Source organism: Mastigoproctus giganteus, chromosome 2 (genome assembly GCF_048544385.1).
Source record: "Mastigoproctus giganteus isolate SK-2022 chromosome 2, ASM4854438v1, whole genome shotgun sequence".
In the NCBI taxonomy this organism is placed as follows: Eukaryota; Metazoa; Arthropoda; class Arachnida; order Uropygi; family Thelyphonidae; genus Mastigoproctus; species Mastigoproctus giganteus.
The window spans coordinates 88,302,066-88,316,108 of NC_143576.1; the positions used below are offsets into that span (position 1 = coordinate 88,302,066).

General features: G+C 37.3%; 1 protein-coding gene across 2 annotated transcripts in view; it reads left to right on the forward strand.

Annotated features, from left to right (window-relative positions):
• The window catches only part of ThrRS (threonine--tRNA ligase), a 236,872-nt gene that overhangs the window by 119,058 nt on the left and 103,771 nt on the right, over positions 1-14,043 (forward strand). For both annotated transcript variants that reach the window (XM_090368570.1, XM_090368569.1), the window contains exon 10: positions 1,046-1,141. In XM_090368570.1, the coding sequence (XP_090224696.1) occupies positions 1,046-1,141 (96 nt within the window). The remainder of the gene's footprint in view (positions 1-1,045; positions 1,142-14,043) is intronic.

Below are 14,043 nucleotides of genomic sequence, written 5' to 3' on the forward strand. Positions count from 1 at the left end.
TCCTTTAAGCAAACCTTTAAGTTCCCGATATTTACGTAGTGCTGCATTAGCATTACTATTATTCTGGTAGAACAGTTTTACTAAAAGAGCACGTTCCTTTTTTGTAAGAGCCATAATGGTTATTGATGGTGGCATTGGCCTTTCCGCTTTTATCTAACACAATGTCATTTGCATGTCTTGAAGTAAATGACAACCTTTCCATATGTGAAGGGCTGTTTTTCCCCTGGCAGAAATTTTAACTAACTTTTTCTTCTACAAATCACTTCCCCATACCCTAATTGACATACACAACGATTTTCACAGCGCTAACTCTAACCATTTTGACACTAGGGTCTCCTGAATAGGCAAAGCTATAATCACTTGGAATATATTTTAGTTCTTGAACAAATGCAAACATTTTTATGAACAATGTACAGTAAAATCCAGTGTACAACAAAAAATAACCAAATATTTGATGACATAATTCTTAAAAGTGTACTTAAATATTGTGTGCATCATGTAGGTAGTCATTTCTTAATATGTGTGTGTTAATAAATTAATTGTTTTAAAATGTTACAAAATTTTTTTCATTCCCACTTATTTCTGATTTATTTCCCATATTTTGCTGTATTTCTGAATTGAATTACAGTATTTTTCATTGTTGAAAAGGCTATACTTTATACCGAAATTTCTGTATAACGAATTTTTTCAAGCAAACAATCGATTTCGTTATATGGAGATCTGACTGTACTTGTATATTTTGAAATATAATGGAAAAAGCCAGATGAGGTTGTTTTTTTTTTAATTGTGTTCATAATAAGTTGTTTGCAATGTAATTTAGAACACTGTAAATTACTTGTTTTCACTAAATGTATGAACAAATTCTGGAATTATACTGATTGAAATTAGGGGCACTCACTCGCTCACACTCACAATTTATCCATGAGTTTATAAATTGATGGATAAATCCCAATTTTAATATAAATCTTGTCAATTTTTCTATAGTAAATAAAATGCACACTCAAGTAGTGCTCTTAACCTGATTGAGATCTTTTAATATATCTAGAGTGAGTATAGGCGGAGAGGATTTCAAGAAGTTATAACACCAAATGTTTATAACAGTAAACTCTGGAAAATATCTGGCCATTGGCATCACTATGCTGTAAGTATATTATTATTATGTTGTTAATTTTATTTAATTTCTTATTTTTCAGATGATTAATGATTGGTTAAAATATGTTTCCTCGTATAAATGAAACTGCATTCCTCAACAAAGTTCTCATCTGTGTTTTATCAAGCTTAACTTTTTTAATCATTTTTGTTCAATATTTACTCTCAGTAACTGCAGTTCATCAGCACATTAATTTCTTTATTCTAATTTAAAAATACCCATAATTTAAACTCTTTTCAGTGGGATCAACTAATGTTGTTAAAAAAATGTAAATGCCAAATGGGAGATGTTCGAAGTGGGAATCATAGAGCCACTTTGCATTTTATGCTTAAAGATATCGTTCAAGGTTTAGACCAAAATGAACATTAGATGAATGGATAAACTGAGTGGCAAAGAATAAAAATGCATGGGATGATTATAGATTATCAGGGATACAGGGTCCCACAACAAGTACAAACCAGCTTGTAATCAGTTTTCTCGGGTTTTGCAGGCCAAGGCAGATTATGAGAAGTCTTTGTCTAAGAGTGCAAAGAAAAGTAAGAAGAAAAGTTTATGCTACAAGAACATTTTTAAGATAGAACCCCTTACTGTTTTAATGTTTCTTAATGACATTGATGTAGATATTTCAGTTGGTTGATTATACGAAGGGCACAGTGTTTAATGACACTATTCAGGATATGATACATCAAGAATATGTAGTAAAATTAAGCAGATGGGCAATTTAGGTTTAATATTGATAAATGCAAAGTACTGTATTTGGTTAGCAACCCAGAATATTATACCATTTGGATAGTACCAATTCAAAATAATATGAAAAGGATCTGTGGGTATTTGTACACTCTGATATAGCATTCTCTGAGTGATGCAAATAGGCTGCTTGAACAGCTCATTAGGTTCTGAGCAGGGTCCAGGACGGAACCCTGTGGAGAGCCTCTTTCAACTAATCCAGTCTGATCAGTAAATGATGTTCTAATCACAACCTACCTTAGCTGAAAATAACTCTTCAGCAGACAGTACAAGTTTCCAGGGCAAAGGGATGCTCTAGCCTTCGGAGGATACTTTCCCACTACGGGGCACTGAACACCCCCGAAAGTCCATGAACATGCCGAGAATGTAACACCAATCATAGTCATTAGTCAAACTAATAACTTCTGTTGTTATGGCGTCTTCAGCTGAGGAGCCTCTTTTAAACCCATTGTGCTGGATTACTCAAGCCCTTAGTGTCATAGTACATCGACAATCTGCCCAGGTCGAATCTCTCCAGTAACTTCCCAATACTGGTAATTGGGCTATTGGACAATAATAAGTGAGGCTCATTCATGGGCCTCTTCGGTTCCTTGAGAATCACTCTCAATACTGCTGTTTTCCAAACTGCAGGGAATATGGCTTCTTTTAGGAACGCATTAAACAGGTTGAGCAGGACACCAGCTTGTAAGGGATATATTGGCACAGAATGAAGAGAAATTGGAAAAACTGATCACAAATAAATCCAATAAAAACCCAAAAAAAAAAATGGACTATAAACAAATAAGTTTTCTTCATTACTATACATTGTCGAGAAAATGATGTATACTGATATTAAAGGTAATGTGAGCTATATCAGTGAGGTCTTTCACAGTTTAGAGGACCACCTTGATCATCACAATACCATTAGCATTAGTAGAGGCATATGATGCAAGGAAGCAAGCTTATGCAGCATCAGCCAAAAAAAAAAAAAAATCCTACCATTTCAGCACTCCATTCGTTAAGTTAAGAAACACACAAAATCTAAGGAAGTGCATCCAATTAACGTTGGTGGACAATGCAACGTTGAGTCAGTGGTGTGTGACATAAGCACTGGGAAAGGGAAAATGAGAGTAGGTGTTTGTTATAGGCCTAATGACTCTGATGAGTACAACGAACAATTGTGCAGAGAAATAGAGTGGGCCAGTAAATCAGAATGTCTTATAATGGGGGATTTTAACTTTCCAGATAATGACTGGAATTTGTGGGATGGTCACTCGCATGCTAGCAGAACTTTTGTGGATTTATTGGAGGATTGTTTTCTACAGCAACATGTTCAAGAGGCAATCAGAGGGAGTAATACTCATGATCTGATTATCAGCAGTAATTATTCATGCATTAAGAATTTGAAGATAAAGGAACCACTGGGTGACAGTGACCACAGTGTACTGATGTGGGATTTACTTAAAGATGTGACTACGATCAAGGGTAAAGGGAAGGGCTTTTGTAAAGGTGACTACAGTGGTTTCAGACAGTTTTTAAATTTTATACAGTGGGATCCAACTGATGATGTTACCAATGGTGAATTCTAAATGAGAAGCCTTCAGGGACATAATCTTGGAGGCTACTAGGCTTTTCATACCAACTAAAAATTCTGTTCGAGGTTTAGGCCTAAATGGATGTCAGATGAATTAATGAGGCTCTTGGCAAAGAAGGGAAATGCAAAGGATGCATATAAATTATCAGGCAACACAGAAGCCTATGGCAGATATAAGCTAATCTGTAATCAAATAACAAAGGAGGTTAGGCAGGCGAAGGCAGATTATGAAAAATCTTTAGCAAAGAAAAACAGCAAAGAGTTCTTTACTTATGTAAACTCTAGAAGGAAAGGGATGAATCAGATTGGTCCACTTAACATAGATGGTTTGACTATTGATGATCATGCTCAGGTAGCTGATAAACTGAATGAGTAATTTGCATCTACATTCACACGAGGAATTATTCAAGAAGGGGAATGCCAGAAGTTTATCAAACTCTAACAGGGAGCTAAGTTATTTTGTAATAACTGAGAGTAAAGTGGAGGAGAAATTGTTGAAGTTAAACGTAAGGAAGGCACCTGGGGTGGACAGGATCTATCCAGTCCACCCCAGCAAAGAAAGTAAGCAAACCCTTAGCCATAATTATGAGAGCAGCCTTGGACTCAGCAGAGGTCCCCATGGACTGGAGGTGTTCAAATGTATCCCCAATTCACAGAGGGGTTTTAAAAGGTTACACAAGTAACTATAGACCTGTTAGTTAACTTGTGTTCCGGGGAAAATAATGGCATCACTGGTTAAAGAAGCATTGCAGGACCATCTAGACAAAACCGTAGTAATAGTTAAAACACAGCATGGGTTTGTTAAAGGGAGATCTTGTTGTTAACGACAGTGAAGACAGTATGCCACTGCAACTGGATATAGATAAGTTGAGAAAATGGGCTGAGGAGTGGCAACTGAAGTTTAACATTGACAAATGTAAAGTACTGCATATGGGTAGCAGTAACTCAAGAGAAACATACCAACTGTGTGGTACTACATCAGGGTAGTGAAGAGTGAAAAGACCTGGGGGTAACTGTGCAGTCAGATATTAAGTTTGCTGAGCAGTGCAGACAGACTGCCAGAGCATGTCATGGAGTCTTGTCAATGATATATAGGAATTTTGCTAGCAGGGACAAGGAGGTGATTATCCCGTTGTACAAGGCAACGGTCAGGCCACACCTTGAGTACTGTGTATAGGTCTGGTAGCCTCAATTTAGGAAGGATGTAGAGTTGCTAGAATGAGTACAAAGAAGGGCTACAAGATTGGTGAGCGGAACAGTGGGGTTCTCTTACCAAGAAAGGCATAAGTTCTGCAAATTGCAGTGCCTGGAGATTAGGCACATGCAAGGTGATCTGATTGAGATGTATAAGGTCTTGAATGGGCTGAGCAAGCTCAATGCTGCTGGGATTCTTTGTCTTGCTCAGATTAAGAACCTGAGGGAGCATAGATTCAAATTAAAGAAAGACAGTTGTAGAATATAGATGTGTGGAAATTTGCCTTATAAACACTCCCACATTAGTGGGAGTGTTCATTCTCTGATTAAGTAGGGAATGGATCAATATGCTGGTGACTGATGTCACCAGCATACATATTGATCCCACCTCTGTAGTCAGGTGGGAAGGAGCAGCAGTGCGTAGCACACGCTTCTTGATTAGACCGGGGTTCGAGCCTGTCACCACCAAATACGGAGGATGAGGAAAGGCAGGGAATGACCACCACATATCCCAGAGCAATATGGCCTTAGTTGCTCATGCTCCTAAAAACCAAATAACAAACAAACAACAAACCTCTGTACTGTCATAGACAATGTTGGCTTTCATCATCCCTCCCCATTTGCATACTAAGTTATACAAAACATGGTCTCCCCCACGACACAGGTAACTACTCCCATGACAGCAGTCTGCATCATCTCCTGGCCACTTCTCTAAATTATATAGCCTCAACTCTAATCCATGTTGATTTTCCTGTAGGGAAAGGCTCTATATAGAAACCAACTACTGATTTATCTTTGTTTTTATTAGTGATATCTTTAACACTTTTAACCAGTTTATTTTGAATAATTTTGTGTCATCATTTTAACTGTTTTTTTTTTGCTTTTATCTACAGCCATCATTATTTTAATTTGTACATTTTATAATAATAAACTTCATTACAAGTTGGTGGTCGTGAGGTGCAAGAATTTATATATACACTATTCCCAATTTCAGTAAGTTCTTTACTACTTCATCTTGTTGCTCTTCTCTGCACCGTTTGTGCCAGCATAATAAAATTTACCCTGAGAGAGAGAGAGAGAGAGAGAGAGAGAGAGAGAGAGAGAGAGAGAGAGGAAGTAGAAAGGAATCACCAATTAAGAGAAGAATGATGATATCCAGCTCAGGACCCTGGGGCTTGGCACACCCAGGTTCCTGAGCTGGATATCATCATTCTTCTCTTTCTTGGTGAGCTTGGGAATGAACTTGGTGAACTCAGGGTAATTTGGGGAATTTTTTTTGGCTGGTGCAGCATGTGCCTCAGGCTTCCTTGCACTATATGGCTAATAATAATAATAATCTATGTCCTTCCTAAAATGTGGTTTCCAAATCTGCATGCAGTATTAGCATTAGCATTAGCATTAGTAGAGGCATATGATGCAAGAAAGCAAGCTTATTCAGCATCAGCCAAAAAAAAAAAAAAAAAAACCCTCTCCCATTTCACCCCTCCGTTCGTTCGAAATACCTGTCCAGTTGAGCTTTAAATTTGTTTAGGCTATCAACTTCAACAACAAGTGATGGAAGTCGGTTCCACCAACCAACCACCCGCTGGCCAAAGGCAAATTTCCGCACATCTATCCGACATCCGTCCTTCCACAATTTGAATTTATGCCCTCTGAGGTGATTATTCTGAGAAAGATGAAGAATCCCATTGGCATTGAGCATGCTCAAACCATTCAAAGCCTTATACACCTCTATCAGATCACCTCGCCGGTGCCTAGTCTCCAGACTCTGTAATTTGCAAAACTTAAGCCTTTCTTCGTAAGAGCAACCCTTTGTTCCATTTACTAATCTTGTTGCCCTTCTCTGTACCCGTTCCAGCAGCTCTACATCCTTCTTGAAATGAGGCCTCCAGACCTGTATACAGTACTCAAGATGTGGCCTAACCATTGCCTTATACAAGGGAATAATCACCTCCTTATCCCTGCTAGAAAAATTCCTGTATATCATTGACAAGACACCATGAGCTACTCTTGCAGCTCGTCTGCACTGCTCAGAGAACTTCATATCTGCCTGCACAATTACCCCCAGGTCCTTTTCATTCTCCACCACTGTCAGTGTAGTACCGCAGAGTTGATACATTGCTCTGGGGTTACTGTTACCCATATGTAGTACTTTACATTTGTCAATGTTAAACTTCATTTGCCACCTCTCAGCCCATCTGTTCAACCTTTCCAGATCCTGTTGCAGCAGCATAGCGTCAGTAGTGTCCTTAACGACTCTGCCAACCTTTGTATCATCTGCAAACTTAGACATTAAACTTGATATCCCATCATCAATATCATTCATAAACACCGAAAACAACAATGGACCCAACACTGAACCTTGAGGAACTCCACTAATAACATTAGTCCACGTTGAGCAGTGTCCATTGATTACCACTCTCTGTCTTCTGCCACTCAACCATCCCCTTATCCATAGCAGCAATTTGCCTCCAATGCCACACTGCTCCAATTTGTGCAGCAGTCTTCCATGTGCAACAGTATCAAAAGCCTTTCTAAGATCCAAATATATAATATCAAAGTTATTCCCTGCATCCAGTTCTTTTGTGACTACATCATAGTATCCAATCAAATTGGTCAGGCAAGACCTGCCCTTAACAAAACCATGCTGCGTCTGAGCTATAACTGAATTCTTGTCTAGATGATCCTGCAGTGCTTCTTTAACCAGTGCCTCCATTAATTTACCTGGAACAGAAGTTAAACTGTTTTATTACTTATTACTTGTGTCAGCCTTTGATCCTCCTTTGTGAATTGGGGTTACATTTGCACATCTCCAGTCTATGGGTACCTCCCCTGAGTCCAAAGAAGTTCTCATAATTATGGCTAGGGGTTTGCATACTTCCTTTGCGGCCTCCTTTAATATAACTGGATAGATCCCATCCACCCCAGGTGCCTTTTTTATGTTTATCCTCAACAATCTCTCCTCCACTTTCCTCTCGGTTATTACAAAATCATCCAGCTCACTGCCAATGTTTACTTTACCTACATCATTCTCCTTCCTGAATAACTCCTCATGCGTGAATGTAGATGCAAAATACTCGTTTAGATTGTTAGCCACCTGAGCAGGATCCTCAACTGTTGAACCATCAATATCCAGTGGACCAATCTGATTCATCCCTTTCCTTCTCGAGTTCAAGTATGTAAAGAACTCCTTTCTGTTTTTCTTTGCATCCTTTGCCAAGGATTTTTCGTAGTCTGCCTTTGCCTGCCTAATCTCCTTTGTGACTTGGTTACAGACCAACTTATATCTATCATAGGCTTCCATGTCACCCATTAATTTGTATGTATCCCATGCATTTTTCTTCTCTGCCACATGTCTCATTAGTCCATCTGACAACCATTTAGGCCTAAACCTTGAACAATATTTCTTAGTTGGTATGTAAAGCCTGGTAGCCACCAAGATTAGTTCCTTGAATGCTTCCCATTTTGAGTTTGCTGTTGGTAACATCATCAGTTGGTCCCACTGTATAGAATTTAAATACTGTCTGAGACCATCATAGTCGCCTTTACGAAAACAAAAGCCCTTCCCTTTACCTCTGATGGTAGTTACCTCCTTGAGTAAATCCCACTTCAACACACTGTGATCACTGCCACCTAGTGGTTCATTTATCTGCAGGTTCTTAATGCATGAAGAATCACTACTGATAATCAGATCAAGAGTATTGCTCCCTCTTGTTGCCTCACGAACATGCTGATGTAGAAAACAATCATCCAATAAATCCACAAAAGCCTTGCTAGTGTGCGAGTGACCAACCCACAAATTCCAGTCAATATCTGGGAAATTAAAATCCCCCATTATAAGACTCTCTGATTTACTGGCCCACTCTATTTCCCTGTACAATATATTATTATAGTCATCAGAGTCATTAGGCCTATAGCACACTCCTACTCTCAATTTTGATTTCCCTATGCTTATGTCACACCAAACTGACTCGACACTGCCCTGTCCATCGATGTCAACTGGCTTCACTTCCTTTGACTTTATGTGTTTCTTAATTAATATCATAACCCCTCCTCCCCTCCTGTCCTGTCTATCCTTTCTATATACATTGCATTCCCCAAATTCCAGTTCCGCATTACTTATATCTGTGTGACACCACGTCTCTGATATCCCAACAATATCTGCCTTTGATGTTTTGAGCAATACCTCAAATTCATCAAATTTATTTACCAAACTCCTAGCATTGGTGTACACGCAGGTATACATGCACCTGTTTCTGTGATCAGGCCACATCTGTATTATAGATGTGGCCTGATCACTATCTTATACAATGGGATATTCACTTTTTTGTCCTTGCTGGAAAAATTCCTGTGTATTATCTATGGAATTGGGTACTAGATGAGTACCTTTTCCAGCATGATGTTGTTGAGACAACAACAGTTGCTTATGCAGATGATATTGTGTTTCTTGTGAGGGGTAACTCCCGCAAGGAACTCGTGGAATGGGAGAGTTCCTGCTTAACCCAATTAATAGCATGGGCTTAACTGCATACACTAAATGTCTCTGTGCACAAGTCTCTCTGCTGTGCTGCTGAGGGGAAGCCTCAGCTGGATACGGCCCCCCTGCTTGTCGTTCTGGGGACTTCTCTTTTCAAGTCATCCACAAGGTGATGTACTTAGGAGAGGCTGACATGCCTAGCGCATGCCAGGTACTTGCAGGAGAGGATGAAGCAGACGTATGCCAGGCTTCAGTGTGTCACCTGCATGGATTGGGCATTAATGGAGGGCCCTCAAACTCCTTTATGATAACATCTTTGTCCCGATACTAACTTACACTGCTGGAGCTTTGGGAGGGAGGGTCGAGAACTCTCGTGTCCATCAGATCCTTCTCTCTGCACAGAGGTCTGCTCTTCTTGGCATAACCTGAGCATGCAGAACTGTCCCCACCGATGCACTTTGTGTAATGGCGGGAAATATTCTGGCAGATTTGCCAGTAGCAAGATTGTATATGGGGTACTGCTTGAAGAGGGGGATTCCCCGACTGGCTTTTGGCATCCAGTCATGCCTGGTTGGGCTGCCGGTTGTTGCCTGGAATATAACAGTGGGGCAGAGGAGGATAAATGATGAGCTTGAGTTCATATGGCAGAACCAACGGACCACCTCTGAAAAGGACAGTTGTTTGCCTTTATACCCTCCGTTCACACCGTGAGCCGGCGAATGCCTTGGTTCCGATTTGGCTTGGCTCTCTGCCGTATCCTGACTGAACATGGCCTGAAGTCAAGGTTGCCTCAGTTGGGATTGACGACCTCAGACCTGTGCTCTTGCCTAGAGCCGGAGACTGATCTCCATATCATGTTGGATTGTCCAAATTAAACTGATCTCCGATCAAGGCTGGAGTAATAAACAATTGCAAAAAAGCAAGCCACATTCCTAAAAATATTTTTAAAAGCAAATAATTATGAGAATTAAACTTTTTACAAGTGAACAAATCACAAAAAATCTAATGACAGTATTACTGCTCAAGACAAAAGAAATGAAAATATATACTAAGCATATTATTAATATTCTACAAGCTAAACATGAACAGAGCAGCCTAATGGTGACTTGTAATTCTGCATTTATAATTACATAGACCCTTAAATATCCAGAATATTTTTGACTATTTCTCTAAAGGTAGCCATCCATATAAGGACAGAACGGAAATAGGCCAGCGAGACTTAACTAAAAACAAAGCACCTCAGGTGCAAAATTTATGCATTATGTTCCATTAATAATTTCCAAACATTTATTTTGGTTTTGCATATTTCCTAGATGGTATGTGTATCTCATTGCTACTGTGTATTTGCAAACTATAAAATCATTTAATCTGCAAGATATTCAATTAGTTAAGTATAGCTCACACTATGCCTATTTAGTTTATAAGGCATATTGCAATATTGGCACCTGCAAGGTGATCTGATTGAGGTGTTTAAGGCTTTGAATGGATTGAGTAAGCTCAATGCTGATGGAATTCTTCTTGCTTAGATCACACACACACTTGGGGAAAGACACAAATTCAAATTGAAAAAGGATGGTTGCAGAATAGACATGCAGAAGTTTGCCTTTAGCCAATGGGTGGTTGATTGTTGGAACAAATTTATATCTGTTTTTGTGGTAGTTGATAGTTTAAATAAATTCAAGGAAGAACTAGACAAGCTATTTGAGGGAATGAATAGGTGAAATGGAAGGTTTTATTTATTTCTTTGGCTGATGCTGTAAAAATCTGGCCAATTAAGAAATGGTTAAGAAATAGTGGCCAATCTGGCCATTATTTCTTAATCAAAAAATCTTTCCAAACCTTTCCATTTTACAGGCAGAGGAAGTGATATTTCTCTTTCATTCTAAGCATTTTTTCATCATATAGTTATCTACACATTGTTCATTATCAGATGGTATTTTGTTCTTGTGTTGTGAACATTTGTAGTGATAATAATTATATTTAATAACTGCTGATTTGTTTACAAAATCTGATAACTTATGATTATAAAAGTTATGGATAAAGTTGTGGGGCATTAAGTATTTTTGTGCTGCTGATGACAACTTGTTTGTTAACATATGCAAAAATTCTAAAATGAAAATGATGATGAATTACCATAGTCTTATGAAATGGAGTTTCACTTGCAGGAACCATCTTACAATCAGGTACAGTTTAAAAGTTTTTTGATATTGCAAGGCATGTATACTATGAATGGTATACCCAAATAAAACCAAATAAAAGAGTAGTGAAAAGAAAGAAAACAATGTAATTTAGATGAATGATAAATTTAAAAATGAGTGAGTTTGAACATATCAATATTATATTTACTTGGACACTCACTTTTTATTTATTACTGTTACAGGCTTTTGCTGCACTAGCAAAAAAAATAATAATAGTAATGAAAAAATAATAAAACCTTTCTTACATATTTCACTCATCGTGTAGGTGCTGATCCAGCTGACCTTTGAATTTTCCAAACTGTCAGCTTGAACTATCCTGTTGAAGCAACTTATTCCAGTGATTTACAATTTGGCTAAAAGAAAACTTCATACAAAACATTGTAGTCCACTTTTCCCCACCCCTTTATGTCCCATAGTTCTAACAGCATTTATAATCATGAAAATTTTACTATCTCCTCTCAGAGCCTTATAGTTCTCAATGAGATCCTAGGTGCCTAGTTACCCAGCTCTGTGGTTATTTTCAGATTTTTTTTTTATATAATACTACAATATATTTCACCTGTTTTATTGAAGTTACTTTTATTACAAATTATGAATAAATGAAGTTTATCAACCTCTTTTAATTCATTACAAACACAAGTTTGGCTGTATAAGTGGCTCTAACCATTGCATTATCTAAACAGAAATTGTCATATGTAAATCATGACAATTTTGCCTAGTTGGATCTGCCAATAAATTTCTAACAACAGTAGTAGCAAAGTTTCAACACAGTCTTAGATACTGATATGCACAGTGGTGTATTATTATTATAGATGATAATAGTTAATTTAAAAAAAAAAAAACACTTAAACTGTTATAAAACTTTTATTTATTTTATTTTTGTTGTTGTTGTTGAAATTGCCACCACTCTAAAACTAAAATTACATCCATTACGACAGCAATTGAATATTTTCTAATTCATAACATCATGTCACTCTCTCTTTAGATGGTTATGCTATGGCTACAAATACTATTTTATTCATTTATAAAATAAATATCTAATTGAAATTTTTTTCCAGTAATATAAACACGAATAAAAGTTTTTGCGATGTTATTATTTCAAAAACAAGTATTCAACGAAATAATAATAATAATGTATTTGATTTGTATAACTTGAAATTGTTTGTTTACTGCAGGCAAAATTATGTTAAGAAACACAATGACATTCCCCCATGTCTTTAAAAGAGAGACTGCTAATTGTTTTCAAAGAACTTTGCATTCTTACATGAAAAGTATGATGGCACAATGATAAATACTTTTCTCCCAACATAATGTAATTAGAAGAGCTGTTCTGCTTTGGATAAACAGTTAGTGAGGGAGTCAGATAATATTATGAACACATCTTTCACTATCTTAAGTAATCCTTTCTAAAGAAAATTTGCCCCTCTTCCCTTCAGTAAGATGAATGATTGAATGACTATATGTGAAGGATTTTAGAGTTTCATGTTAAAGAGAAATTAACTTTGAAGGATGAATCCAGTGGCAGAAGCTAAAAAAGTGTCATTATCACCTTTACCCCGCCTATGTAACATGATTTGTTGCTGCCATCCAACCCATCATTAAATTAAAGGTACATCATGTAAATTTAATGGTACTGGAGTTTTCAGCAGAAATGGACTCTTGGGTTTTGCATGGAAAAGGTTAAACTCTGGAAATATGCTTGTATAATCCTGTACCATGCTGTTATGTTATACTACACCTTAACTGCTTAATAGTCAGGTTGCACCATTTGTTTAGTTTAGAGGTTTTTAAAACTGTTTCCTGCAATCCTGGGAGTCCTTATAGGGATCTCAGCAGTTCTGAAAATGTTTTGTTATTGATTTTTTATTTAATTTGTACAACTAATATAAGAGCAGCATATCCTGCTATGATGAGCATTTGAAGTTACATTTATTCGACACCTTGTGGCTGACCGGGCTAGCTGGGTGGGTAAAGTGCCTGCCTGGCAACCCAAAGGTTGCGGGTTCAAATCCCGCCTCGGGCGTGGATCAAAGAACTGCAAAAAAAAGCCTTGGGAGGTGCACTATGGCCACAGAAGCCAATGTGCCAACAACTACCAAAAAAAAAAAAAAAAAAAGATGATGACACCTTGTGCATCTATTAGGTGCACAAAAATTATAAGTTACACACACAAAATCCACACACTGCTATGTCATATGCTTTCTCACCACTGTCATTTCATTTTATGGTGCATATTTTGATTTGATATATATATATATATATTTTTTTTTTTTTTTTTTTTTTTTTGTTTGCAGAAATTTATATAGTTCCCACACACACACACACACACACAACCTATACAGTGAGTGCAGAAAAAATGAAAAAAAAAATAAAAAATAAAAAAATAAATTATACAGGTAGTTCCTGACTTTACAAGTTAATTCATTCCTAGCGCATGCTCATAGAGCAAACTCGTAAGTAGGAATTTATTTCCCATATACGTAATGTTAAAATAGATGTTACGTTCTCAACAATGAAATTAGTTAGCTAATTAGTTTGTCTATGTATAAATATAGTGCGAAAGCATCAATAATACATAGCCAAATCTGAATGAACAGAATATTAGCAAAGCGGCATCGTTTTAAGTTATATCTCATATTATGAATAACTAATTATAGTCGAATTAGTTTGTTTAAACAATGGTTGATTTATCCAAAGAAATGAA